General features: G+C 39.3%; 2 protein-coding genes across 4 annotated transcripts in view; one reads left to right on the forward strand and one right to left on the reverse strand.

Annotated features, from left to right (window-relative positions):
* The window catches only part of IDE (insulin degrading enzyme), a 60,082-nt gene extending 59,268 nt beyond the window's left edge, over positions 1-814 (reverse strand). Inside the window, exon 1 of one of the 2 annotated variants that reach the window (XM_063405595.1) lies at positions 359-814. The gene's annotated coding sequence lies outside the window, so the exon portion shown is untranslated. Of the gene's footprint in view, positions 1-20; positions 190-358 lie in introns of those variants that run through there. The other variant, XM_063405596.1, reaches the window with a different exon arrangement.
* On the forward strand, positions 182-27,595 carry KIF11 (kinesin family member 11). Of its 2 annotated transcripts, XM_063405592.1 has the most exons (23): positions 182-316; positions 5,057-5,215; positions 9,926-10,058; positions 10,168-10,265; positions 10,344-10,422; positions 10,751-10,936; positions 11,015-11,139; positions 13,670-13,760; positions 13,991-14,233; positions 14,339-14,434; positions 15,068-15,156; positions 15,680-15,767; positions 16,377-16,565; positions 17,724-17,931; positions 18,180-18,352; positions 18,636-18,758; positions 19,722-19,880; positions 20,271-20,410; positions 21,035-21,314; positions 22,446-22,668; positions 22,889-23,043; positions 23,363-23,479; positions 24,139-27,595. In XM_063405592.1, the coding sequence occupies exons 3-23, from the start codon at positions 10,056-10,058 to the stop codon at positions 24,259-24,261; spliced, it is 2,988 nt and encodes a 995-aa protein (XP_063261662.1). In that variant the 5' UTR covers positions 182-316; positions 5,057-5,215; positions 9,926-10,055; the 3' UTR covers positions 24,262-27,595. The 2 variants fall into 2 exon arrangements, with proteins under 2 accessions (XP_063261662.1, XP_063261660.1); XM_063405590.1 differs by lacking the exons at positions 182-316; positions 5,057-5,215 and adding an exon at positions 6,868-7,014.
* The last annotated feature ends 398 nt before the right edge of the window (positions 27,596-27,993 follow it).

Raw genomic sequence — 27,993 nt, forward strand, 5'->3', positions numbered from 1 at the left:
GGGCCTAGCGGGACCCGTACCTGGGGGTGCCGGGAGATGCCGCCTCTGCCGCCGGGAGGGCCGGGGCTGCGGCTGGGGAGGGGGCCGGGGGCCTCTGGGAGGAGGCGGAGGCGGTGGAGGGGGTGGGTGTCTGGGCGGGGAGCCGGGGCGACACTCGCCGCGGCGGGGGGGCCGCGCCCGGCGGAGGCGGACGGGGCTGCGGCGCGAAGGGCGGCGGGGCGGCCCCGGGCTGCACCCGCGGAGGCACCGTGTCGCGGCCCGCCCGCTTCCTGGTGGCCGCGCTCCGCGTCCCTGGCGGCGTCTGCCAAGACAAAAGGTAATTAGATTCCTCGTAATTTGAGCGCAGTGGGTGCAGTGCCGTCCTGAGAGGCAGAGATTTCGGGAGTCAAAATCCTCCGTCCCCCAGAGAGAGGTCACTCTCCGCAGCTCTCCCTCCTTCGGACGCTTCCCTTGGAGCCCGCTGGCCGCCGCTCACCTGCCGCGGTGCTCTGCGGCCCCGCCGAGCCGGACACAGGGCTCGCCTCGCAGGATGGGTTTACGAGGTGTAAATGCTGGATAAGGTTGAACTTCTGTTATAAAATCGTATGTTTGGGGTTCTAGGGCGATTTTTTTTCCCTTGGTAGATTTTCTTATGGAAAAGTCGTAGATATGGCTTGTTGCTTTAATTCCTTTCTAGGAAAAAACAAACTCCCAAATTAAAAAAAAAAAAAAAAAAGGCAAACAAACAAACAAAACCCCAACAACAACAGAAACCAAAACACAAAAAACAACCCCTAAACAAACAAACACAAAAAAACCCCACCCAACCAACCAGTCAACCCCCCCTCAAAAAAAAAAAAAACAAAACAAAAAAAAACACAACAAAACACTGTTTGAAGTTCTGGTATATGCTTTCTTCATATGTATCTATTTTTCTGTGTCTTATCTTTCAGAGTTATGAAGGGGGAAAAAAGTAAGACAAAAACAATGCTACATTTAATGCCTGATTTTAGCTTCCCGACTGCTTGTCTTTTATAAAAGATGGGATATCTCACAGCTGGAAATTCACAGATCCCTCCTGTCATAAAAAGGTAGAAAGATATGGCCAGACGAGTTGCCTACGGTTATTTCTGTACTCATAGATGGAATTTAGAGGTATCAGAAATAACTTTAAACTTTAGTCAGCTTTGGTTAAAATTGCCGTTAAGAAGTGGCAGCATACTGCTTCGTAGGGTCAGCAGAATCAACAGGGAATCAAGAAAATCTGTCAGGGAATTTGGGTAGACGTTCATCTGCTGGTTTCCAGGGAGGCTGTGCTGCTATAGAGATGCTCTTACCCCTACCTGAGCTCCCAGTTTAAAACATTTGTGCCTACATCAAGTACACCCACACTTCTGGCCTCAGTTTAGACACGGAGCTCAAGTTAACTCATCCTGGTTGGAGCCAGGCATTTGGTAGTTTTCACCTCAATCAACTGTTTGGATTTAGAACTGTGTAGGTGCCTAATTTTAACACGGCATGTTAACTCCTGTGAAAATGTCCTCATGGGATTCTAGTTTGAGGCAGTCTGGGTTTTTTCCAGTTCCTAGTGCATGCACAAGTGAAGACCAAGCTGGACAGAAAGAGGACAGGATAAATGGTGAGCTGTTAAATCTGAAATCCACCCTGCTGCTGTTGCCAGTGCGTCAGAGAGGCTCATCCCATGGTGTCTGACAGAAGGACTGCCGGGTTAGTGCCCCTTCACAATCTGTCTCCTCCCCCTCAGGAGATGGGGGATTAAGACTTTGTGAATTAGAGGCGTTCTGTTAAATTGAATGTACAGTAGAAATACTTCTGCCTTTAGCGTTAATACAGTTATCATGTAGGGTAGGGGTGAATGCTATAGAGATACACAGTTTCAGGCAATTTACTCTTTTTTTCGGGTCGCGACAGCGAGTTTGTTAGCCTAATGTAGTATATATTTAGCTAATGCTAGCCTGATCTATATTTAGCTGCTCTCATAAATCCTGCCTTTTCCTATAAATCTGGTCTGGTATATACAGGGGCAATCCTGGGGAAGCAAGGTAGACTGTGCCGGCAAGACTCTGGTGGTCTGCTAAAATGTGAATCTAAAACTAGCCCTTGTGTGATGAAAGATCACACCTCCTTATGCAGCTAACATAGCTATTGCAGCAGAGGCATGCAACAGAGGTCACGCCTACTGTACTTTACACCTATTTTATCCATGGTAAGCCTATTTAGCGGCTATTCAAAGTCACTGGTGCGTCCTGGTTTAACCCCATCCAGCAAAGCCGTTTCCTCTCCTCCACCCATCCCGGTGTAGTGGGGAGGAGAATCAAAAGTAGAACTTGACGGTTGAAACAAGAACAGTTTAGTAACTGAAACAAAATAAATTATAATAATAGTAGTAAATAATGATGTTAATGATTATAAAAATATGCGCAATACAAATGCTCACCACCTGCTAACCAGTGCCAGACCCTGCCCCCAGGCCCAATCAGGTCCTTCTGGGTAACTGGTAATATAAATCTCTAGTTTATATTCTGGGAATGACATTTTACAGTGTGGAATATCCCTTTGGCCAGTTCAAGTCACCTGCGCTGGCTGTGCTCCCTCCCAGCTTTTTTTTTTCTCCTGCACCTCTTCATTGACAGGGAATGAGACACAAGAAAGTCCCTGATGCAGGATAAACACGACTTGGCAACAGCCAAGACATGAATGTGTTACCAACATTATTCTTATGTTGAATCCACAACACAGCACTGTACCAGCCACTGAGAAGAAATTAACTCAAGCCAAAACCAGAACACACTGGTGTTTATTCAAATCAGATTGTGTTCTTATACTCTGACCCCTCTCTATGCCCATTTATACTAGCCAAAATTACTGTCATACACTGTTTTGGATATCTTTTCTGTGTTTTAAAGATCTTTTTAATAGGACACCCTCAGCAAAATAAAGAGGACTTTCAGTAAAATTCCTTTCTCGGTCTGGTCCTGCAACTAAGATTTCTTCCACATGAAACTTTAATTGCTTATAGACAGTTAGTGCTTTTGGTCCTGCCTTTGTCATCTGCCCTAGTAGAAAAATAGGTGTTGTCTAAAGTAGAAGTATGATTTAGAGTAAATATGGATATTATTCAAATACTACCATGAAAAAACCTTATGAAGTAGCAGTGTAGAGATACCTCTTCAGGATATGTGACATAAATGTACAGTGAGGGAAAGTGATCTTCAAAGTAGGTAGGTTAAAAATAATTTACAATAAAACATTATTTTATCTCAGCCTGAAAGCTGAGAGAAAGTATAAAACTCTTAAGTACAGTCTTGTTAAGCTTCTAAAGGAAGTATGTCTTTTCCACATAGATAAAATTCTGGACTAAATTCAATTTGTAATTGTATATAATAGATCTTTGTAGCAAACTGGCCTCAGGCTGAAAAAAAAGCATAACTTATGATTGTTATTTCCAGTCCAAAATAAATAGCAATTTCATAACAAGACATATGTGAAAAAAGAATTGTCTATTGGCTGTTCCCAGTATAAAACTACCGAATGAATAAAACTAAATTAATAAAATAATTAAGTTAAAAGATAGTGAGGCAAAAGAGACATTTCCTGTTGACTTCAGTCAGTGCTGTCAAGTCTGTGTATTTGCAATTTTTCCATTCATTGTTTCTTTTCTCGTTACCTAAAGGATGTCATCCAGCTGCATATCTTAACTGAAAATAGGTAACTGTATGGAAAATTACTTGCTTAACTCTGAGCTAATCACACAAATGCATGCATCCCCCTATGTTACCACTAATTTTTTATTACAGTGACTATAAAAAGATGTAAAAGTGCTACCATCTCTGTCAGACAGTGATCTGGCACACATGCCTAAATAAAAGAACTCTTTCATTCTGTGTGTTTTCCTGGTTGGTTGAAACCAGTTGTGGTTTTAATCCTGTTATATGCATTGAGTCCTTAGTTTTTAACAAGAAGGTAGTTATTTTATTGCATTTTCTCCTTTCTTTTCACAGTGACATAGCTATCCTTTTACCTTGACTGAAAGAGAGCCCTGTCCTCAGCTGAGAATGTACCAGTACTCTGTGTGTGTATGTGCTTGTTGTTTAACTCACTGTACATGGAGAAGAGACTTTAGAATGTTATTGGCCAATTGGTCAGGCTGTTCAAAGACTAGAATTTGCCTTATGTTTATCTGAGGTGCAGGTGATTTCCCCTTTAATGTGAATATGCAATTAATCAGCAATGTTTTTACTATGTCACTGATAGTATTAAATATTAAACTCTCCACATGCTGAATACAGTTGTGTAGCATCTTGGCAATCAAATCAGGTGTTACTAAGCTTTGAAGAAGTCTCACCCAACCTTATAATTTGTATTAATTATATCTCCCCATTATTATATCTTACATAACCTTTCTTAATTTGTAAGTAACCATGCTCTGTGTAAACAATTTTACTACTTTTCAGGCCTCCATACCTACAATTCCCCAGGTGATCTGATACAGGCCCTAGGAAAACAGTGTTTGTTTTGTCTGTGAATATCATTGTAATTCAATGACTTTTTATTTGCAAGCCTTAGTTAAAAATTCTTGATTCATACTTGGGGATTGATACCCTCTTCTGAAATTGTTGTGTGTATTATTATATAATTTAGGTTTCTGTAATGTTTTTGTCTCTCTTTAAACAAAATAAAACATTTGTCACAGATGAAGTACCTGTCTTCTTAAAGGTCATTCTCCCAACGACTGTTAAGATTGTGGTCTACATATTCTTGTTTCCCTTTTCTCACATTTATTTTTATTGCTGGTGAAATGCTAGCTCCTTGTTACTCAGTTTGTGTTTGTAGTGTGTTAGTATCATTAGGCTCTACCTCGTCTAAGAAAATGTACAATCTGTGCTATAAAGTGACCTTGTAAAACAGATTTGCAGCCATTAAACTGTATGCTTTTTTAAGCTAACTTGACTACGAAAAATACATGTTTTCCACTTACTACTGCTATAGCAAAGGTAGCTATCAGCCAAATTTAGCTTTCAGTTTAATCAAATAAATTCTTATTGTTTCAATGCAGGTTTGAATGATTCTTTTTGTGTCTGTGAGAGATGTTATATTTTGAGGAAAAATATGACTTTCATACTAGAAAAGAACAAACAAGCAGAAGTTGGAAGACTTTTGTGTTCTGGTGCTGCTTTCTTTTGTGTGATCCATATGAAGGAGTATAGCGCAAAAGGTAAATATTTTGATTATTTGCGTACCTGCATTTGACTTTTCCATCTAGCAGGAGCTACTACACAATTGTCAGTACAAGTGATTTTTGCTGTTAGCATAGATGGAATACAAAAAAGCAAATAATAAAGGTGGTCTCAATATGTTTGCCATCGATTATATTTATTTTCCTGCTTGGTTAAATGTTTACTTAGCTGAAGAAAAATGTGTTATTGTGATTATTAGTGTTTATTGTTTGTTCTTTGTGCCTAATGTAAGATTGACTGGCTCTGACGTTGTAACTCTTCAGATAAATGATAGAGGAGCATAATGGGATGTTGCTTCATGTCATTGTCAGGGAAATTACTGCAAGCCTTATGGGTTAGGATTTGTTATTAAATTTAAGAACTCATGGAGGAGAGAAGTATAAGATTCAAAGCAGCTTACTTTAGGGGGGAAAAAGGAGCGTGGACACCTGCAAAATTATAGATGGGCAATCTAAATTTGAAAATTGTGAAGGTCCTAGAAAAAGAGCAAAGCACTGTAGCACTGTAGGCTGTAACAGGTAGATGACAAACTGTAGGAGCCAGTGCAGATTTAACAAAAAAAAGTGCATCAGAAGAGTTGAATCTGCTCTGACATCTGCTTCTTCCCCTCTGCTCAGAAAAGCTGTTATCCTGTCATAGATCTCCACCTAGCAAAGCATTTAATAGTGCCTCAGAGGAAGCTCTCACAGGGAAGCCAGGGTGACATAAATGGCAAAGTGGTTCATATGATGTAGTTTTAAAGTAAAAGGATGGATGTGGTGTACTAGTGGTGTTTTCTCCTGAGCCCGTAACTACTTATTTTCATTCTTACATAGGATTTTCCCACTACTCGATAAGGCAGTACCAACCTGTAAACATGTGGAAGGTTAGGTGTGGAATTCAGACTGACACAGACAAGTTGTGCTGAAACGTGCCTGAGCTGAAGCTTGCACAAGGCACAGAGCTGTGCAGGCACGGCCAGAAGTGCACAGCTGGGGCTGGGGTCTGCCTGGCCACCTGCGCTGCGGCACCCCGGCCCAGGGGACAGCAGGGGCCCTGTTGGGAACGGCAAGCGCTGTGCCCCACTGTGTAAATAGAAACGTGGTCATTGTTTTAAACAGGCCAAGTAACGTGTGAACTCCACAAGGCATTGGCAAGGTGTGCTTATTTGTTGTGATGTTTAAAGAAAACGTGAAAACGTGGGCCAGCTGGAGAGCTTTGGGGACAGAAGGACGGGTGGCCAGAGGGCTTGACCTGTGAGAAAGGGTTGTATGGATGATGTGACTGTTGAAGACTGATAGGCGAGGAGTCTGGCTGCCCTCAGGCCCGTGGGTATAAGCGGCAGCCACAGAGGACGCCAGACATTGTCCTGCTGGCCCCTCGCGGTACTGGCGGCACAGACGAGCCGCAGGGCAGGTGCCGGTCCCGGTTCAGCGGGATAGGCAGCACCGGGGCTTGGGGGGCCCGGCCCAGTCTAACCCGGCGGCCCTCACGGGGCGGGGCCGGGGGCGGGGCCGGGGCCGGGGCGGGGCGGGGCCGGGCGGGGCAGTGCAGTACTACGGCTCGCGGCGCGCGCCCCCCCAGGATTTGAAATGCCGTCCCGTGGTGCCCCGCGGCCGCCGCTGATTGGCCGGGCCGGGCGGTGCGCGGTTCAAAGCGGCGCTGGCGGCCCCGCGGCAGCGCTTCCGTCTCGCCTCCGTTGCTGTCCCCGTCCCGCCATGGCTTCCTTCAGCTCCCAGGGCGGTGGCACCAAGAAGGAGGAGAAGGGCAAGAACATCCAGGTGGTGGTGCGGTGCAGGTACGTGCTGCGGCCCGTCTCTGAGCGAGCGTTAGGAGCCGGTCGGTGGGCAAGCCCCGGGGAGGTCCCGCGTTGGTGCTTCCCGAGTTCGGGCCCAGATGTTCTCTGCAGTGCCCCGGGCAGCCCGCGGGGCGGGCGGGCCGAGACTGCCCTATGACAGGCACTGTGGAGTGTGGCTCTCCCGGGCCGCTGTGTGCGGCTGCGGATACCTGTTCCCGGGGGATCGCTCTGTCTGCCGGAGGGATCGCCGCGAGGGAGCGGCCCCGGCACCGCGCTGGCAGCCCCTGTCCCGGGCGCCGTTGCGGTTGAAGCGGCCCCGTGTGCCCCGCAGGGACGCGGCACTTCTGCAGAAGGCTCTTAGGAGCGATTTCTTATACCTGAAAAAGGCAAATAGCTGCCGTTTCGAGCTTGATTCAGCGCACACACAGTATGATGCTATGCAGGAAGCTTAAGGAGAGCTACGTAGAAATATTATGGTATTCGAGACATACAAAAACCCAGGCTGAATTTTGCCTTTCTGTGAGCTCCTGTGGGAGGTCGCTAAGCTTTAACAGCTAAAATTGTTGCTGTGTCCGCTGTGGTATATCTGTCGCATAACTTCATTGATGCCGGCTTTCCAGGGAACAAGCAATGGGATGGGGGTCTACTGCTGAAGTAAAAATGACCAAATGGCTTGGTTGATGAAATGAATTTACTTTTTGGTGTGAAGTGATAAATTCCATGTACCATAAAATTAGGTTCTCTTGTAATTCTGAGGTGGCTTTAAAGAATTGCTTATTTAAATAGGCTTAAACCATTGTGTGCTAAAACTGTAATACTGGTAATGCATTGTGTATAGTGTTTGAAATACCTTTAGAAATCAGGGGTTTTTTTAGCCAGACCTGCAAATATTAATTTACATATTTTTTGCAGTCATATTCTCAAGCTTACGAGTTCTGCTTTTACAGATGCACAATGAATATAAAAATTAAAATCAATTTAGTCTTATCTTTGCAATGCAACTCTAAAGCTTCTGACACAAGTGTGGGATTGGTGAAAGTGTTGATGTGAATCAAGGCTGTTGCAAAATAATAAGTTTATTGAGGCAATTCGGTTTGAAATACTGTCAAGAGCAGCTGTTTTATTTTTCTCTCTCTTAATTGTTCTGGAATAGCTTTATCAAGTATTAGTCTCTATTTTAGCTAAATATAATGCTCACTATGAAAGTAGCATTAGTACTGCCCACGGTGGAGTGTTCTGCTTTTGTTGTAGCTCACAGACTAATTGCTGTGTCAAGGGTTAGTTTCTCACCTTTTAAAACTTCCTTGCCCACTCTTGCTGTTGCCCTTTTCTTCTGCATCAAGTCAAATTCTCCTTATCTTACAGATATGAAGGCAGATGCAATGTGTTATTTGGTGTCCTAATTTGTTCCCAAAACTGGATTGGTCTGAGCATATACAAAATCTTTTCAAGCAACACATTTACTGAGCTTTGGTAACTTATGAATTTGGAAACTCAAAATGCATGCATTAGCCCTGTTAATATGCATAATGTGCTTCATACCTGAGGGGATGAACCTGAGATCAAATGTCTCCATGGCACACCAGGCAGCTTGTTGTGTAGTGGTGATGGTGATGATCTGTATTCGTGCTTCAGCCCAGCCACATTGTTCCCCTAATATCACAGCATGGGCTGTGCACCTCCTGCCATGGACTGGTTCACTGTTACGTGATTACACAGCCGAATATGTTTGTTTTGTTCCTTTAAGAGTCGTGAAACTGGAGCTGTAACTTGCTCCTGTGAACAGGATTTTAGTGATCTTCTGTTGTCATCAGTCTGTCTTGCACCCAAGTGTCCCATGGTCTGTTCAGAATCTGACACTTCAGCCTCGGTGATGTATTGAGGGAGAAATGTTAGCCACAAGGCTCAGGAAACTTGAGGTGTCATGTGCTTGTGGTTTTCTTGTGTTTTGTTTTTTTTCTTTAAGATTATAATTTAAAGAGCATCTGAAGTGTCGTCTCTAGTGTCAAGATATTTTAAAGAGTACAAGATTGTAGAAGTTATATTTTCAAGCTGACTGCTCAGGTCAACTATATGTAGCATAGACATTCAGTGCAGTAGCACTAACAAATGAAGAACAAAATAGGATTTTATTCTTTTCAGGGCATTTCCATGCATTTCAGGAGAAATAATAGCAAATGTCCCTTTAAGGACAATGGTATGCACGAAGTTTGAATTCACTCCATGGTGAAACAAGATGCTCACTGTAAAGTTCAAAAATTTTGTAGTCACTCTATTAAACCTTTTTACTATGACTGATGACTGACTTGAATGTGGACTTCCTCCCCGCCCCCGAGATCTGATGTTTTATCTGTCTTATAAAATACTATTCAAGTGCAACAGTATTATGCAGAATCTGGTATTGTTGCTTACTGTCCTGCAATTAGTAGGGTCTGTTGATATTTTTGGTGCTTTGGAGTGTTGTGTCATTGGCATTTGATTCACTGTTGCATTAACTTGCATGTATAAGTGGTTTTGGGTTTTTTTGAAGACTCTTGTTTAGACAATGTTTGGTATGTTTCATCTTCTACCCCCTGCAATTGAACGTGTTCTGATGCCTGTTAGCTGTGTGCACGCCTATATGATCTTGAAAGTGGTTATAGGCTTGTTAAAAATATTTACATAACAAACAAAAAGCTATTAGATGCCTGAGTTGTCTCACAGTGGATGAAGGGAGAAACAGGGTCTGTAAACTGCCAAATTGTAGCTTTTTTTCTTACACAATTATTAAACAGATAAAGCTTAAAACTTTGTTCTTTTTGCCCAGTTACACTATTCTAGATCCTTAAACTGAGTGATATTACTGCTTCATCTGTTTGTGTTCTTGTTAGCAATGATTTCAGTCCAGTATTCCCGACTCCTGTCCTTCTAGGCCTTTTAATGCCTCAGAACTGAAAGCGAGCTCCTACGCTGTTGTGGACTGTGATCAAGCAAGAAAGGAAGTCAGTGTCCGCACCGGAGGAGTGACAGACAAGTTATCAAGAAAGACTTACACGTTTGATATGGTTGGTAACTGCTCCTCATGTTGGGGACCTGTAGAAACAAGCTGCTAGTTAGTGTGGTGTTATCCATTAATGTATGAATAAATGGGATGTGTTGTCTTTGTGTCAATAGGTTTTTGGAGCTCAGGCAAAGCAGATTGATGTGTACCGGAGTGTTGTCTGTCCCATTTTGGATGAAGTTATCATGGGCTATAACTGTACAGTGTTTGCGTAAGTAAGCCAATAATTAGTATTAGAAAATTGTATTTGTATTTTAGTTTCTTTTTAATATTTTTTTTATTCTCACAGTTATGGCCAAACTGGTACTGGTAAGACCTTCACAATGGAAGGGGAGCGGTCACCCAATGAAGAATATACTTGGGAAGAGGTATATTTTCACTCCTGAGATTTCTCTTGTCTGTACTGTAGCTCAAAGTTAGAAACTTCAGAAGGCTAAAGAAAACCAAAAGTTGATGCCTTTCAAATTTAGAAGCTGACATTCCTTCAGTGTTTGTAGATTAACAAATAATCTCACTCATTTATATGAAAAGGACAACTTTACTTTTTTAATGTATGCAACTCTTGGTGACTTTTATATGGAAGGTCATCTTTATTCTTGTTTATATCCAGTCAAACTGTTTAGTTGAAACTCTACCCCTTAACTCCAAATCTCTTCCAGTACATTTACAAATTTAATATTTCTTTTTAATTTATAGGATCCACTAGCAGGTATCATACCCCGTACATTGCATCAAATATTTGAAAAACTCACAGAGAATGGGACGGAATTTTCAGTAAAAGTCTCTCTTTTGGAAATCTATAATGAGGAGCTTTTTGATCTTCTGAATCCTACTCCTGATGTTGGAGAAAGACTGCAGATGTTTGATGATCCTCGGAACAAAGTTAGTGCTACAAAAGTTATCTTGAGGCTTTCAGGATTGTTGAGAGACGTATAATAAGCATGTATTGCTTTCTGACAGAGGGGTGTTATTATTAAAGGCTTGGAAGAAGTAACTGTACACAACAAAAATCAAGTTTACCAAATCCTGGAAAGAGGTGCAGCCAAAAGAACAACTGCAGCTACTTACATGAACGCATATTCCAGGTACAAATCTTCCCCATTTCAGAAACCTTTTTGTTCTTTCTTAAATAAAATCTTACTGAAGAAGTAAGGAGCTAGTGCAAATATGACATCATCTTGAGATTGTTACAGTGCAGACTGTCAAACGTGGGTTAGAAAGCCAGAGTTACAATTTCTTCCCTGTCATGTGCTGTGGGATGATTGCAGTAGGTGTATGAAGGGGTAACATGGCTTAACCCCAGCCAGCAGCCAAGCCTGCCTGGCCACTCACTCCCCCACCTGCAGGATTTGGGGAAAAATTGGAAGTGTAAAAGCTGGAAAACTCATGAGTCCAGATAAAGACAGTTTAATAGGGACAGCAAAAGCTGTGCACACAAGCAAAGCAAGAAATTAATTCACTGCTTCTCATGGTTAATCCATCTCCATGAGAGCAGGGCCCCATCACCTGTAGCAGTGACTTGGGAAGACAAATGTCTCCAATGTCACTCCAAATGTCCCCACCCCCTTTCCTCCCTTTCCCCCCCACTTTATCTACTGAGCCTGATACCATATGGTCTGGAATATCCCTCTGGGTGATTTGGGGTCACCTGTCCTGGCTGTGCCTCCTCCCAGCTTCCCCTGCAGTGTGAACCTCCTTGCCAGTGTCACAGCATGCAAAGCCCTGACAACAACATCTCTGTATCATCAACCCTGTGTGCAGCACAAATCCAAAACACAGCCCCACACCAGCCACTGTGAGGAAAACTAATCCCACCCCAAAAAAACTGTACAAAGCATCATAAAATCTGAATGCTTCTCAAGTTAAAAAGGGACAAGCTATTTCTCCATGCACTGTTTTTAACTGAAGCTTCTCCTCTTCTTTAGAGTTTGCGTGCTTTGTAATTAATATATCCTTTGTAAATAGGCAGTGTCTATTTGGAGCAATAGTCCTGGGATTCCACCTAACTCTAGCTGAGATAAAAGCATCATAATGTTCTTAATTATACATCTAGAATATTGAAGTTTAAGTATAACTCAAAGTTACAAAGTTAATTTGTTCAAAGCTTTCTATGCCTATGAAAACAGAAATCTGAGAGATACATAAGTGAACTACATTGCATTTACAAGCATGAGATAAATACTCCTTGTAGTAGATACTGTATGCTTTCAACAAGAGGGTTCCTTTCAATTTTGGAGGATGTTTAGTTGATATGCCTTTATCAGAGGGGTGGGTTGTGTTTGTTTTAGCTGTTCTGGGTGGTTGGGTGTTTTGGCCAGTCCTATTTACTAAATGAACTTGGTATAAAAGTTTCTACTGCACCAGCAGTAGAAAATGATACATTATGATTTGTTACTGAAGTTTGGCATTTCAAAATACTGCTAAGATCAGCTTTTTACAGATCAGCACAAGACCCTCACTTCAAAATCCAGCTTCTGTAAAATTTGCGACCTAGGTTGTGGCAGTTGGGGATAAGATTGCATGGCAAGAAAGGCTGCTTCACATGGTTGCAGGTCATAGAGCGTAGTAAAGGCACCCGGGGCAGAAATAGCATTCTCTTTATTACTGCTTTCAGACTCTTGAGCTACAGATTGATCTCTATCACTGTGAGCAAGTAGCGATCCAGTGCTGCAATAGTAAAGCATGTACCCTGCTTGTATTGTATTTTAATTTCAAGATATACTGAGCATGTCTATCTACTGCTGAAAGGAAGTACCCATTTTCTAACATTGATTGAAACACAGAACTCATTTTGTCTGAGATTCCACAGAATTCTGAGAATTTATTGTGCCTGAGGTGTTTTTATGTATGGTAAAATTGGTGTAATTTGACAGCTATGGCTTTTTTATATATGTCAGCTTCCTGTAGTAAAAACTTATTAAAGGGGTAAACTCAACCTAAAATCATCTTTACTGTGAGAGTGGTGAAACACTGGAACATGTTGCCTAGAGAAATTGTGAATGCTCCATCCCTAGAAGTATCCAAGGCCATGTTGGGTGGGCCTTTGAGCAGCCTGGTCTAGTGGAAGGTGTCCTTGTCCATGGCAGGGGGGTTGGAGCTAGATGGAACCATTCCATGATTCTGTGATCTTAAACTGCATTACTGTTTTTCACTGGAAAATTATTTGAACTTCTAAATTTAATATTGGATTCAGCTAGTTGCTGAATTTTATTAGCCAGCATAAGGAAAGCTATGTTCCTTAATCTCACATTCTGCGGAGCTGTTCTTACTGTAAGAAATGAAAAAAAATCTGCAAGTCAGTTTTCATGAAATGCTTGTGAGTTGAGAATACACAAATGTAAGCAAAACTAAGGCATTTCCTTTGCTTTTCCTTGAAATAAGATAAAATTTATAAGATTGAATGAGTCAAATGTTGCTTCATCACTGGTTTTAAATACCATATTCATATGTACACAGACAAAATTATACTTAGCAGAATAACTTTGTATATTAAAAATGTAATTTGTAGTTCATGGGCTAAATGTATTCTCTATAAAAAGCACAGAACTTGCAGCAGTCATATAACAGCTAGATATTTGGCTTTAATGGAACATCTGAAACTGGTTTCTTTTGCAGCCGTTCCCACTCTGTGTTTTCAATTACCATTCATATGAAAGAAACAACAGTAGATGGAGAAGAACTTGTTAAAATTGGAAAGCTAAACTTGGTAAGTATTTGAACTAAGTGTCATTGATAGAATTTTAGATTGAGTTTATTAGAATTTTTTTCGGATAAGGGGAAAAATTACTGTTTTCATAAAGTGGTCTGAAATGTGTTTGTCCCATCTGTCACCCCAGTGTCTCCCAAAAAACTGGTAAACTCTTTTATGTGTTCTGCAAGACTTTGGGGCAAGCATTCTTCAGGGTGATTGAGACAGAAGCATAACCTGCCTTTCAGGTTGATCTTGCAGGAAGTGAAAACATTGGTCGGTCTGGGGCTGTTGACAAAAGGGCTCGTGAAGCTGGAAATATCAACCAATCTCTGCTGACACTAGGAAGAGTTATTACTGCTCTAGTGGAAAGAGCCCCTCATATTCCCTACAGGGAATCTAAACTCACAAGAATCCTTCAAGACTCTCTTGGAGGACGGACAAAAACATCAATAATTGCCACAATTTCGCCTGCATCTGTAAATCTTGAGGTAAATTTAAAATCTGAAAACCTATTCCTAAAATAAATAATATATTTTGCTAATGATGCAAAAGTATGAGTTAGTTCTTCAGCTTGTTACATCTGTTTTTCACAGGAAACATTGAGTACACTGGAATATGCCCACAGAGCAAAGAACATCATGAACAAGCCTGAAGTTAATCAGAAGCTAACAAAAAAAGCTCTTATTAAGGTAACTAGACATATAGCTTGAAAAATTAAGTTACAGGTTAGGCATGATTTTTTTGTTGCTGTAGTCTTGGCTGTGCAGGAGTTGTGAGTATGGGAGAAGCTGTAACTGGTAGCAATGCTTTTCTGAAGTGATTTTAATTATTGAACTGATACTTTTAAACTAGAGCTGCACTGATACAGCAATGGTCCCTGCAGATATTGGAACTGTTGATAAGACTAAAGTTGAACAGAGAGCTATTGCTACTCACTGTGACTGTGGGTATTACATGTCTGCAATTTTGCACTTTCCCTGAAGGTGTCTGAATTAAAGGGAACTTATCAGTAAGTACAAGTGAGAAGACAGTGTAAAGTGGCTCTGCCCCTAAAGAAGCTGTTATTCCCATTGTAAGCTGCTAAACACAGCCAAGTATGACCTTCAAATGGAAGGTTTCAATGCTCTACATATAGCCAATATATATCCAATGAAATGAATTTAAATGGTGCTGTACTGAACATAGAACAGATGTGAAGTGCTTTGCTCTTGTGCTTATGCAAAACTTCTGTAGAGCACTACCTTTGTAAAGTGTCTGTTAAACTGAATATTGAAACCAAAATAGAAATCTTCAGGCTTACATGTGATTGTTTCTTTGTGCAGGAATACACTGAGGAGATTGAGCGTCTGAAGCGAGACCTTGCTGCTGCTCGAGAGAAAAATGGAATCTATATTTCTGTTGAAAACTATGAGTATGTCTGCAAAATTTCTATAAAATAACTAGGAACAAATCTCAGATACTGGTACCTATCCTTATCCAGAAATACTTTCAGATCTATTTTTAATCCAGGAATTTGAAGATAGTTAGGAGACTTAACTATTTGGTCAACTTGTTCTTTCAAAATTAATTATTATACAAATAAAATCTAATAGGCTTGCACTGAGTAATTTATGTATGTGTGGAACTTATCCTAAGCATTATGCAGCATCCAGATTTACACATGCAACCTTTTTTTTTTTTTCCAGTGGAAGCTAATACAGGAAAGTAAACTTGATATACTGAACTTCACTATTAATAGGGCTAGTTGCACAGAAAGTTCACAATGGAAAAATGTCTTAAATCTTTTCTACCTTAAGTGAAAATGACCTGCTATTCATATAGAATTTAGCAATACTTGTTTTTTAAAATTACTGAAAATGCAGTGTAAAATCTTGGAACTGCCTCTTACTTGACTAATTTGTTTGTTTATTTTTTTTTTTTAATCCTTACTTGAGAGCCCTTAATGGAAAGCTGACGGTTCAGGAAGAGCAAATTGCAGAGTATATTGACAAAATCAGTATCATGGAGGAAGAAGTGAAAAGGGTAAGTGACAGTTTTCAACTGTGGTTTAAATCTGCTAAAAAATTGGAAGAAATTAATTCTTCTAATAATATACTATTATAAATTGCTTTGCTGAATTTTCAGCAAAAAATCTGCTTGTAAAATGGTATCATCTCAGTTCACAGGTATCTGCTTAGGAGCAAAGAATGAGGGGAGAGAGTTCATGAGCTTCCTTTTAGCAAATTGCACGAAAATTGGAGCTCTCTGTTTAAGAGAAATATAGATACTGATTTGCTAGTATATGTAACTCCTCTATGTAATCAGCTTTATTGACTCTTCAGTCTATCTGGTTATGGTTGTTCATGTATGTTTGTCTTTTCCTTGTGCTGTAACAGTAGTTTGCTCTTATATTTTGAGAGGGGAAGCAAGTGATTATTATAGTGAGAATGCTGTTGGCTTGATATTTTCAGTGATTACAAAGACTGTACAAACCTGTAGTTTAGGTTTAAGACCTGAGTCCTACAGCTGAAATCATATTGCTAGATGACAATTTGCCTTCTGTCATTGTCATGTAATTTGAGAGATGTGAAGTGAGAATGTCAAATTTATAAAAAGTGGTGTTGCCTTTTTGATGGTTGTCTTTCTATTTAGGTTACTGAATTATTCAAAGTCAGTAAAAATGAACTTGAGCAGTATAAAACAGACTTGCAAGTTAAGGAAAAAGAACTGGAAGAAACACAAAAAGATCTGCAAGAAACCAAGGTTCAACTGGCTGAAGAAGAATATGTGGTTTCAGTTTTGGAAAATACTGAACAAAAACTTCATGGCACAGCTAGCAAGGTTGTCACAGTTCTTGTACCTACTGTAAATCAGCTTCCTATGTTTGGGAGTTTCATGGGCTGTTCAAGAAAACCAATTGTTGCTAAAGCATGATGTGAGTGAGACAAGACCTGAATTTAAGATGGAAAACTAGGATTAAATTGCAGGACTTTCTCTGTGGGAGTATTGATAGTTGATTGCTAAATACTCTGGTCTGGAACTCCCTTTCCCTCATGCCAGTTTGTCATGGGAGTTCCAGTGCTTTGCAGTATCTATTATCATGAGGTTTCTTGCAGAATAAGTAGGTTTTTTTCAAAATCTTATGACTGCTCCTGCAAAACTCTAAATTGTACATACCTGAAGGACCTGGTCTAGTGGAACAGACCCTGCCCATGGTAGGAGGCTTGGAACTAAATGGTCTTCAATGTCCCTTCCAACCCAAACCATTCTATCAACTGGGGTAGAAAAATAACAAAAAAGCTTTGCATAATGTTGCCCTGTCACCTCTGTGTTTTAGGGTATGTCTTTTGATGTGTTTGTAGATTAGTCATAATTATCAAAACAGACTTGAGAGAGGGAGAGAGAGTGTCCTGCTATTTAAACTGCGAAGTGATGGAATCTTCAGACACCATGAAAATTTCTTTCTATTTGGATTCCTGTAAGATTAGGAGGGAATGCCTGGCTTTTACATGTGGGTTATGGAGTGCTTGAAACAAATATGTACAGAAATTATTTATGCTCACTACAAACCAGGATTCCACTATTTATATGAATTTTAAATTATTTATCACAGGACTAGTCTAGAAACCTCTTGCTTGAATACTATATTAAAGAATATATTTACTGTCAGAATGTTCAGAAAAAATTTAAAGTGCTCAGGTATTTTTCAGTTACTATTCTGGGATAAATGATACCTTTATTCCTTAAATACTGAGGGAGTCATTAATGCCTTGATTTTAAAGCCAGAGCAAGTGATCTCTAGTAGGTAACTTTTTCCCATGTTCTAAAAGCATAAATGACACACCAGGGTCCAGATCAGTAGTAATTTGATGTAATGGGAAATACCTGTCTTCCTAGAGAGATAACTTCTTTATCTCAGAATTGTTGTTGCTTTTCCTTATATAATATATGCTTGATTTCTTGTTTAAAGACTTACTGAAATAACTTTTAAAATTATAGTTACTAAGTACAGTTGAAGAAACTACAAGAGATGTGTCTGGGCTCCATGCAAAACTGGACCGTAAGAAGGCTGTTGATCAGCACAATGCTGTCGTCCAAAATACATTTGCAGGGCAAATGAATGCTTTGTTCAGCAAAATACAAGATTCAGTTACTGAAAACAGTTTGAAGCAGCAACAGATGTTGACATCTTACACAAATTTTATAGGTAAGTGCAATACTTGCATTAGTAGTCACCCTGCAGTAATTTCAAAGACCACTTCCTAAAATGTATCTGCTTTAGGAAAGAAGTGGCTTTATTTAAGCAACATAATGATTACAGCTGCACCAACAATAAAGTGTTTGGGATGATCCACATTCTTCTTGTAAGGGGCAATAAGGTGATGAGTAATAAGAAGCGTTCCTGTCCTACAGAGGAACTTTAAAAAAATTTGTAACTCTGGATTTCTTTTGTAGGTGACCTCCTGTCTACCAGTTCTTCTACAGCAGATATTCTTGCATCAGTTGTATCAGCATCTTTTGCCTCTCTTAAAGAATTGATGTCTACTAAAGTTTCTCACATGTCTGAAAAAATAACACAACATGAGAATCTATCACTTGATTGTAAAGCGGAGCTGCTGAGATTAATTGTTAGTACATTTGCATACTCTTACTTAAATATTTGAAACTGATTGTGATCAAAAGGGGTTCTGTAAATGTATAGATTTTTTTCTGATGCTCTTTACCTGTATCTCCTTCACCACCTGACCATGATTGTCCCTCCCCACTTCCCCTGCCATGTCACGCTCATAGATTAATGTGCTATATAGTGTATACTGTCATAATGGAGCACATGCATATATATACACAGTAGCTTCTTAAGAATGTAGATGGAGCAGGCATGTTCTGGTTTATTTTTTTTTCTCTTCCTAGGAGGAACATGAAACTGGATTAGGAAGAGCAGTAAATAGCTTGACACCAATGGTAGAATTTGTCTTGGGGTTAAACTGTCAGTTCCAGAGTAACATGAAGAAATATTCTGCTGTGGCTGACCAGGTAATGCACATAAACTGCCTCTTTGCCTTGTGCTCTTCTTTTTTATCTAATTTACAGATAATGTTACTTGTTTTTCTGCAGTATGTCAGAGTGTTTCCACTTCTTGTCTGGCCTTTTCCCCTTATCTTGACCCATGAGTTCTATCTTCTAATTTTCTTTCAGAGTTTTTTCCTCTCTTGAATGTGGTAAATTTGCTTCTTCTCTATATTGGCACAACTGCTTAAGTGCCACAGTAGAATGGCAAAACATGGATGCTTAAATCTTTATGTAACAAATGTTTGATACATTTAATATACTCTCCCCCTGTATTTTAGAAGTCAACTTAGGCAAGTCTTATCACTCTAAAATTTTTCTGCTTTTGTACCAAACTTTTTCTACAGTCCATTTGATTCCTGGGAAATGTGATGCTTTATCTTGTTAACAACCATAAGTGCAAACAATACTGCACTTTTTGAAGTCCCTTGCTTCAAGTTACAATTCTAGTCTATCTCATGATACTTATGTAGGACTGCAGCCTCTTTTTTTTTTTTTCCCATTTTATCAAAAACAAGTAATTGTTTCTGGTGACCTGTTTCTCCTGCTGAAACATTTTCCATTCCTTTCAATTATAGCACATAAGAAATCACCTTGCCTTGTCTTGAAGCTTTATTTGTTTTCAGACCTAGACAGCAATAGTCCATGGCTTAGGAGCTCTTGCTATTCCTTGTCTGCTTTTCTATTTTGTTTACCTTGCATGTCAAATTTTGTTTGGAATAGCCCCCACACGAAGTTCCAGTCTCAAGCTTTAGATTGTTTCAAGTCTTTCTGCCTTTTATGCAAAATACTTTATTAATGCCTTTTAACAATTTCTCTGGGGTAGAGTTTGTTGCTGTGTCAGTTAAGCTAGGGAAAAAATATCAGTTTCTTAAATAAAGATATAAAAATCTAACTAAGTACAAATCTAAGTACAAATTTTTTTTTAAGATGGAGGACCATAAAAAGGAAATTGATACCTTCTTTGGAGATCTTTTTCTCACTCTGAAAAAAATACAGGAAGAAACAGCCAGTGGCTTTGCTCAGCTCCAGCAAAATTGTGACAGTTTGAAAGAAGAAATGGAAGTGACGAGGTTGGCACATAAAAAGGTATCTGTACAGTAAGAAAACATCCAAACACCAAGTGGGATTATTTGCTTTGATTTAAACTCTTATGTGGTAATAAACCGTTATACTTGCTTCAGAAAAAGTGTTAGGAGGACAGTAACTTGATCCTAATTCTTTTCAGCTTTTGTTAGGCTGCTTTAAGTAGTTTATGTAGGAATGTAGCAAAAATTCCCCTTGCTGTGAGTATATCCAGTATAAGTGCATTTACATGTGTCTCCAAAAGCAAAGTATCTGTATCTTCACTACACAAAAATTGTACCTTCTGCTTTAGAATTGCAAAACTCTGCATTTTTAGTTCAGGCATTCAAGTAACTTTTAAGACTGTTAAAAAGTGCAGAATAACAGTGAAACTTGTGGTAATTTTCTTGATAGAATGCAGCCAAATTGATGTCTTTACTGCAAAGCCAGCTTGACCTGTTTGCACAGGAGACTCAGAACAACTTAGCTGATGTACTCGCAAAAAATGGAAGCCTGAAGACCACCATCACTGCTATGCAAGAAAATGTTCACCTGTAAGGAGGGGATTCTTTTTGCTGTACACTTATGGAAGATAAACTATATATCAGGAGAACTGAAAAATGCTCTTTATATTTATGTGCTTATAAATCCTGCTGGGGCATGGCCTGTGTGTTAGAGCTGGGTTCTGCCACAGTGTGTAGACCATAGTTGGCTTTTCCCCACAGTAAACAGTAGTCCTGAAAGGCTTGCCCTTAAACTTGTCTCCTGAGCATGTTGCAATAAGAAAGTATCATTTTGGGAGCAATATGCTGAGTCCTTCAGTGTCTTCAGAACTCCATATTATAAAGGTTTTGCTTGAAGCATAATAATGTATCTGTTGCAGTATGTTTAATTCAATTGCAGACTGAATAACTAAGGTCTTGGTGAAGTTGTTTTAGTTTGTGGTTAGGGTCTTTTGGTTCTCTTTTGGGTTTTCTTGGTTGGTGGAGGGGTTTTTTTTTGTTCTTTTAGCAAATCTACTGCTGCAAGTAGATTTACTAAGTAGAAAACAATATTATAATTAAGTGGCTTGATAGAACTGTGCTATTTCACTGCCTCTGGTCTCATATTTCTAAAAGTGTACTGTGTTAAAATCTACCTTTCAAAATCTCTGAACTCTTACAAATATGTTGTTGCAGGAAAACTACAGACCTAGTCAGCAGTACAAATTCCAATCACAGCAAATTTACTGCATCTCTGGATAATTTCTCTCAAGAGCTCAGGAGCATAAATGCTGAAAACAAGACAATGCTGGAAGAATCCAATGACCACTGTCAACATCTTCTCAGCAATCTCAAAAATGTGTCTCAGGATACCAATACATGGGGTGAATTTACAACTGTTCAGATGGTCAACTTTACTAATCAGCAGCTATTGTCATTCAAGGATGAGAAACAGCAATTTCAGTATTTACAAAAGGTACCTATAGTCATTTGTAGTCTAATACAACATCCTGAGCCAAACTTTGTTGCAGAATATGTAGATGGGAGAAAAAAGTTCAATTATAGTCAAAACAAATTTAGGAGTTCTTTGATAGCAGACTCATGTTACTGAGCCTAAGAAGATGTAATTAGAGGAAATCAAAAGCCTAAATTAAGAGGAAGACTTTGAATTTCAAGTGCCTATAACCTCAAAAAATGGTGTCATGACTAATGCCATACAGCTAACTTGTAATCTGTTTTATATCATCTTGGTCGTGTTTATCTCTAATTCTAAAGCTTTATCTACAGTATTGTCCTTGGGAGATGCAGAGTGATCAAATGCAGCCTACATTTCCTGGAGGATACAAATTACTTTACTGGTCAGATTGAATGAATATGGGAGAAAGCATTCCTTTTAAGTATATACAAGTTCTGGCCTCTTATCTAAGTTTTTCATGGTTTTGTGGGTTTTTTTGGTTTTTGTTTTTTTTTTTTTTAATTTCCATCACAAATTTCACATCCCACCCTTGTTTTATTGTTGTAATAGGCAATAAAATAGACAAATCCAATAATTTGTAAACTTTTCAGAAGCAATAACTCAACTAGAAACGTCCTTCACACAGGATATTCTGAATCAGAAGGGATCTCCAAGGATCAAGTCCAACTCTAAACTAAAGCATTTGTGGTCTCAAGATATCTCTGTACCTGCTGAACACTTCAGGAGGTTCATTTCAATGGGAATGCCTGAAAACACAGTTTCCTTTTCCCCCACAAGTGCATGAGGGTTCTAGTGCTTGTAGGATGTTCATGATCAGTTGAATATCCTAATTCTGTGCAGGGTTTGTGCATAGAAGCCTGAGGAGACTGATCTGAGTCAGATGGCATCATCTTTATTCTTGTGACTAGCTTTCTAAAATGATCATACTTTCTAAGAAACTGACTCTTCTGAAGGAAGCTCTCAAAATGAGAGTGTAAAACTGGCACTGAAACTTCTCAATTTGAGGTCTCAGTTGTTTCGTTTCAGGTCATGTCACTAATCATGCACCACATCTTAGAAAAGAGGACACAGTCTTACCTTTCCTGTTAACTTGCTGTTTTTAGTTGGGTTGCTTTTTTGTTTCATTTTCAGAAAAATGAGGAAGACTGTGATAAAGCAGTAGCTGAAATCACTGACCGCATTGGCAGACACAAGGCTGCTGAGGGGAAGGTGCTGAATAGCCTTCTGCATCAGATAAAGATGGATCAGGAGATACTTGTGGAGGACAAGCTGGCACTTCAGGAGGAAGTACAGCATGGTCTCACTCAGGTTAATGGTTTCCTGCAAGAGGATCTCAAAGTGGATGTTCCAACAGGTATTTAAGCAGGTCAGGGACAGAATGCTTGCAGAAAACAATTTGAGTTCTAGCATTCATAAGTGAAGGTTAATGGGGACGTAACGGGCAGCCTTACATCTTTTTTAACTATATGCAAATAATGGTGACTGAACAAAGCATGATTTCTGTAATTAGTTGATGTAAAATTGAGAATTTGAAATTAAAGCAAGCACTGAAAAGTGTATAATCTTCTTTAAAGGGACAACTCCACAGAGAAAAGACTACTTCTATCCAGTCACACTTGTGAGAACAGAGCCTCGGGAACTACTTCTGGAGCAATTAAGGCGAAAGCAACCAAATCTTGATGCTATGCTAAGAAGTGTGGTAAAGGAGGTAGAGGATAATGCAGGTCAGGTATGTATATAAATGGCAAATGAGGCTCTTGAATGAGGATTTCACATCTTGGAGGTTTTTTCTATGCCCTTGTGGAAAGTTGACTGGAACCCCAGGGCTCTTGTAGCCTTTGTGTTTTACAGTGCACTTGGACTCAAATGTGATGAGCTTTTGATAAAAAATATCTCTGGAAAATAAGCAATGATATTAATAACTTAGGTCTCATTCCTGTTTTTCAAAAATGGAAATTCCATGTCTTTTATAGATCTGATCATGCTTAATACATTTATTGAGCAAGTTCAGACATTAAATACATCTTTCTGAAAAACTTCTGTTTTAGGACCTGTTGGAAGAGGAAGGAGAGTTGCAAGAACCCAATGAAAGCTTTGCTAGTGACAAATACTTAATGGATACAAATGTATATTGCCACAAAAATGGTGGCATTCCTTTTTTCCAGGTAACTTCCACAAATAAATAAAACAACTGTGTATTTGAGAGAATATCATTGTTCCATAACAGTGCTGTAGTTTCAAGGCACTTCTTATATTTTAGGGTAGTCTCACAACTTGTTCAAATACTGTAAATAATGTTTTGTTAAATTCAGATTCTGATAGCAGTTAATAGTGGATAAAATAATGCAGATTTCTGACCAGCTGGACATACAGTTTAAAAGTCCTCAGCAAATAATCCTGCATAATGAAAATTGTTATAATTTGCTAGGCATGTTAATGGAAGAGTTAAAAGTACATGAAGTATTTTCTTTGAGGCCTGACAGAAATATTGGCATTTAAGTCTTCATGGGTTGGGGTTTTTTTACTTACTTGCTTGTGACCCTTTTGCTTTACCAATGTATCAGTGTAAACTTCTTGGTATATTAGTCTAGGGGTTTTCTTGCTGGGGAGAGCATATATTCTTCTTGTGGACTCTTTAAAAATAGCTGTTGAGCTTCTACATGCCTACAGTCAATCTCTTTAGTAAATACAATATATTAGGAACATTTTCCAGGTGTTATGTCAACTTTTTTCTTAGAACACTATATATACTGCATTGCACATGAACAAGAAGTTTTAATTTGTTTGTATTCTCTTAACATGGGGTATTTTCTTTAAATCCCAGCACAAAAGAAGTCTCAAAAAGGGTAAAGAGAACAAATCTGCAGCTCCAGTGGATAACAAAATGGAGGATACAACAGAAGAGTTTCTTCAGAAATCTAAGCATCCTTTAAGATTGCTGAACTAAGATATATCCTCTGCAGATCCCTCTTTTTTAAATACTTTTTTCTTACTGAGCCATAACTTTCTGTGGTTGTTCTCAGTGTCTTGATATAGTGATGCAAAGTTGAATCAAAAGATTTCCCTGCTCAATCTCGTGCCTTGGTCCCATTTTTATATGTTGCAGCTTGTGAAGTTTTAAGAAAAAAAAAAAAAACCCTGCAGATTACGGTGCTGTTATGTTGAATATGTATGTATGATGTCAAGTAAGAAATTTTCAGTTTCTCAGTAGATCTTAAATACCAGAAAGGGATGTGGAAATATGCTTTGTCAGCATTATGAGTTACCATTTTATGTATTAATTAGCTGTAAATAAGTGTTCTGGTTTTATACCTGCTTTTTATTCCAGTTCCTCTTTTTTTACTGTGATACTTCAAATAAATTAATACATGGAAAACAAGCGTACAAGCACCTCACTCAGAGTAATAGGCAATAAATTTACAGAGCTTTCTTATGGTGTCTAGGTTCTAGGTTTAAGATAGCTAAAACATTATCAACTTTGTCATTAGTCTTGTGCTGTCAGAAGAGGATGGTTCTCTCCCTTGTTTCACAAAAGACAGTAGCTTTATTTCAGTACCTCTTCATTCTGTGAAATCTTACTGCTGGATCTTGGGCTTTTTGTTTGTTTAAACCCTGCTGTTCTTCCTTTTAACTTGCAGATGTGAAGTGATGGTTGGGATACAATGTATGTCAGGTTCTGTATCATAAACCAGCAGCATTTCTTTAAGATCTAGGGTTCTTAACATTAAAACATGCAAACTTGATTACAAATGCAGCTTCTGTGTCGTATAATGACAGTGAATTTCCAGTAATTTACAGGAGCATTTGACCAGCTGTTCTTTTAATGCTCTTCCCCTTGAAATTTGAAGAAAACTTCAAGCTGCAACAAGCCAACACTGGAAGCTGTAAGACTCTTTCTTCACTGTGGAGTATTGTCAAATTCTGGCACCTAGAATTCAATGGGCTTAATTCTCCAGGCTCTAGGATCTATTTCCTTGCACCACATGCCTGATAACACTGACTAGATATTAGCATAATCTTCCACAATGGCTCAAGAAATCCTTTATTAACTAAAAAGCAACCTCCAGGGTTGATTCCACAGCTGTATTGAATAGCCTAAAGAAAGTGGGAGAGGCTTGTACAAGCCTTTCACCCTACTACATTTTCCCTGTGGACTTCACAGAATTAGTATGAACGAACAAACAAACTGGATGAGCCAGTAACTGAGCAGGCTTGCATCCACAAAATCATGCCCTATTTTGTGTTCCCTATCTTTATCCTCTTTGAAACTCTACCTTGACTGTTTGGTTCCTGTAGTGTGGCCACAGCCTGCTCTCCTTAACAGCTGTACGAATTCCAGAGGCTGCTTCACACTTTCTCTTTTTCTAAAGTAGCCCTCAGTCATGTTGTCTTGTATTTGCAATACTGGCAGTGATCTGCTGATCATTGTTCCGTTGGCCCAGGTAGCCAGAGGCCACACCAAAGCTGAATAGGATGGAGAATCTGGATGCAGAACATGTTCTGGCGTCCCTGTCTGTGCCTCCTCTCCCACTAGATGGCCCTAACACTAAAGGTTGGTCTGAGCTCAGGTACTGGCTGCTAACCAGGACTTGGAAATACAGGTTTTGCTAAGCTTTTCCTCAAGCATCTGTCAAAAAAGTTTCAAAATCTACTATTGAATTTATGCTTCCATATGGAGAATTCTATATTCAAGCTTCAGTAAGGGGTTGCTTTATGAAGAGCCACATTTGTGTAAAAGATGATCTAGTGCATGTCTTAGGCTTTACTGCAGTTCTAAATTATCTGATGAGTACTGTTTGGATTCTAGATTCATGGTTAAGTGAGACAGCTCTTGGTTTAACAACAAACTTAGAACAATGAATACAATCTGGGGAAATGAAATAAGGAAAAATAATTTTAATGCATATAAAGGGTGAGATGCAGACAGCAGTAAGAGGGCCACAAGAGGCACAGACAATTAAGAGTCACCAGCTTCCTTTTCAAGTGAAAAATGAGCAGCCAGGAGGAATGCAAGGAAAGAAAACTTCCTGCTTCCTCCTGGAAATCAGGGAGCTGCAGCACTTGCTGCATCAGAGTTGTTGGGAGATGCAGTGTTTATTTGAAGAGGGAAAAGAAGACTGAGCTGACTGGCTCCTATTGATGACTGCCTTTATTTTGGGTATCCAGCAATTACATGGGGCTGGAGAAGAGTGAGGAGAAGGCACAGAGTTGCTAGACTGCTTTTCTTTTTTCTGTTAGGTGTCAGTCAGCGTTGCAATTAGCTGTTAAAAGGCTAGAGGAAGCAAGAGAAAGCCTTTAACTCCTTGGAGTGATAAAAGAAAAAATTAAACCAGGAAGAACTGGAAAAAATAAAGTTAACATTCCTTTTTCATCAAAAAGAGATGTAAGGGGAAAAAAAAAATTGTAATGTTTGAGAGCATTAAAAAGAGGAAAGGAAGTATATTCCCTAACTATGTATTTTAAAATTTATGCATGTTAAACAAGTGTTTACAACCATTTGACGACTATTTCTTTTCTTTCCCTGTTACAAACTACTTTTGTATGGTAGAGGGCAGTGCTCTATAAACTGCACGCCCACCCATGCCGTTGCTTTATGAAGTTAAACAATAATTCATGCTATGCTTTGCATTCATAGGCTTTAAGTGACAGGGTTCTGTAGGTGAGATGCAGACCACCTAGCAAAGCAGGCTGTCCTTGGGGGGTGAGCACAAGCTCAGTCCAAGCAGCTTTGCTGTGCTCAGTCTTGAAATCATTAAAAGCACAGTGAAGTGAATGTTTACAATTCTATGTTCCTGTGTTATATTTCAATACTTCTAATACACTCTGTGGCTCCCTACGAAAGGGTCTAGCTACCAATAGGAGGGCATGGTTAGAGAGCCACACAAGTGCTCTTCAGACAGATAAAAAGGAGCAAATACCTGGTCTGGTAGTCCCTCATCAGGGAAGAGGTTAGAAACAAGCCGCCTCTTTTATATTAGGTCTGAAAATTGTTCCATTTTTCCAGTTTTCTCCAACTTTATGTGATGATTGTCAATTTCCAGGTGGCACAAAGTTAAATTTTGTAAAATAATGGAAGTTAACTGGATTGCTTTCTTTTCCTCCAAAATATTAAACCTATATAAATATTCCCTTGAATTCCTTAGTTATACTTGAAATGCTTTTGCCACTCTTGGTCTGTTTATAACCTAATCATTGTACTTCAGAGAATGAGGCACAATGACCAAAATTTTGAACTTGGTAAGTGCATTTCCTTTATTAAATATGATCAAATAAAGGAATAAAATAACAGAAATATCTCATAAAAGTATACTTGATTTTTTCAGAGCTTCTCAGTTCTTGTGAACGTGTTTGTTTGTTTGTTTGTTTATTCTGAGAATGTCCAGAGCACTAAAGCTTTTTTTTTAATGTGATAAAGAATTTTCTTTTCAGTGCTAGAGATTAATGCAAATATATATATTTCCCCTAATTAACATAGAAGTTTTGTAAAGCAAAAAATAACAACTAGCAGGAACTAATACATGCTTTTATAGCATTTTTAAAACAGATTAAAAACACAGCAAGATACTTCGCTTCCTCCATTCAAGTAATAATAATTGACCGGTCCTTCTCCAAGGCCTGATTTTCACTGCACAACTCCAGTCTTGCTAATTCTGCTGCAACCACTTGACTTAAAGTAGTA

The sequence above is a fragment of the Prinia subflava genome, chromosome 9, assembly GCF_021018805.1.
Source record: "Prinia subflava isolate CZ2003 ecotype Zambia chromosome 9, Cam_Psub_1.2, whole genome shotgun sequence".
Lineage (NCBI taxonomy): Eukaryota > Metazoa > Chordata > Aves > Passeriformes > Cisticolidae > Prinia > Prinia subflava.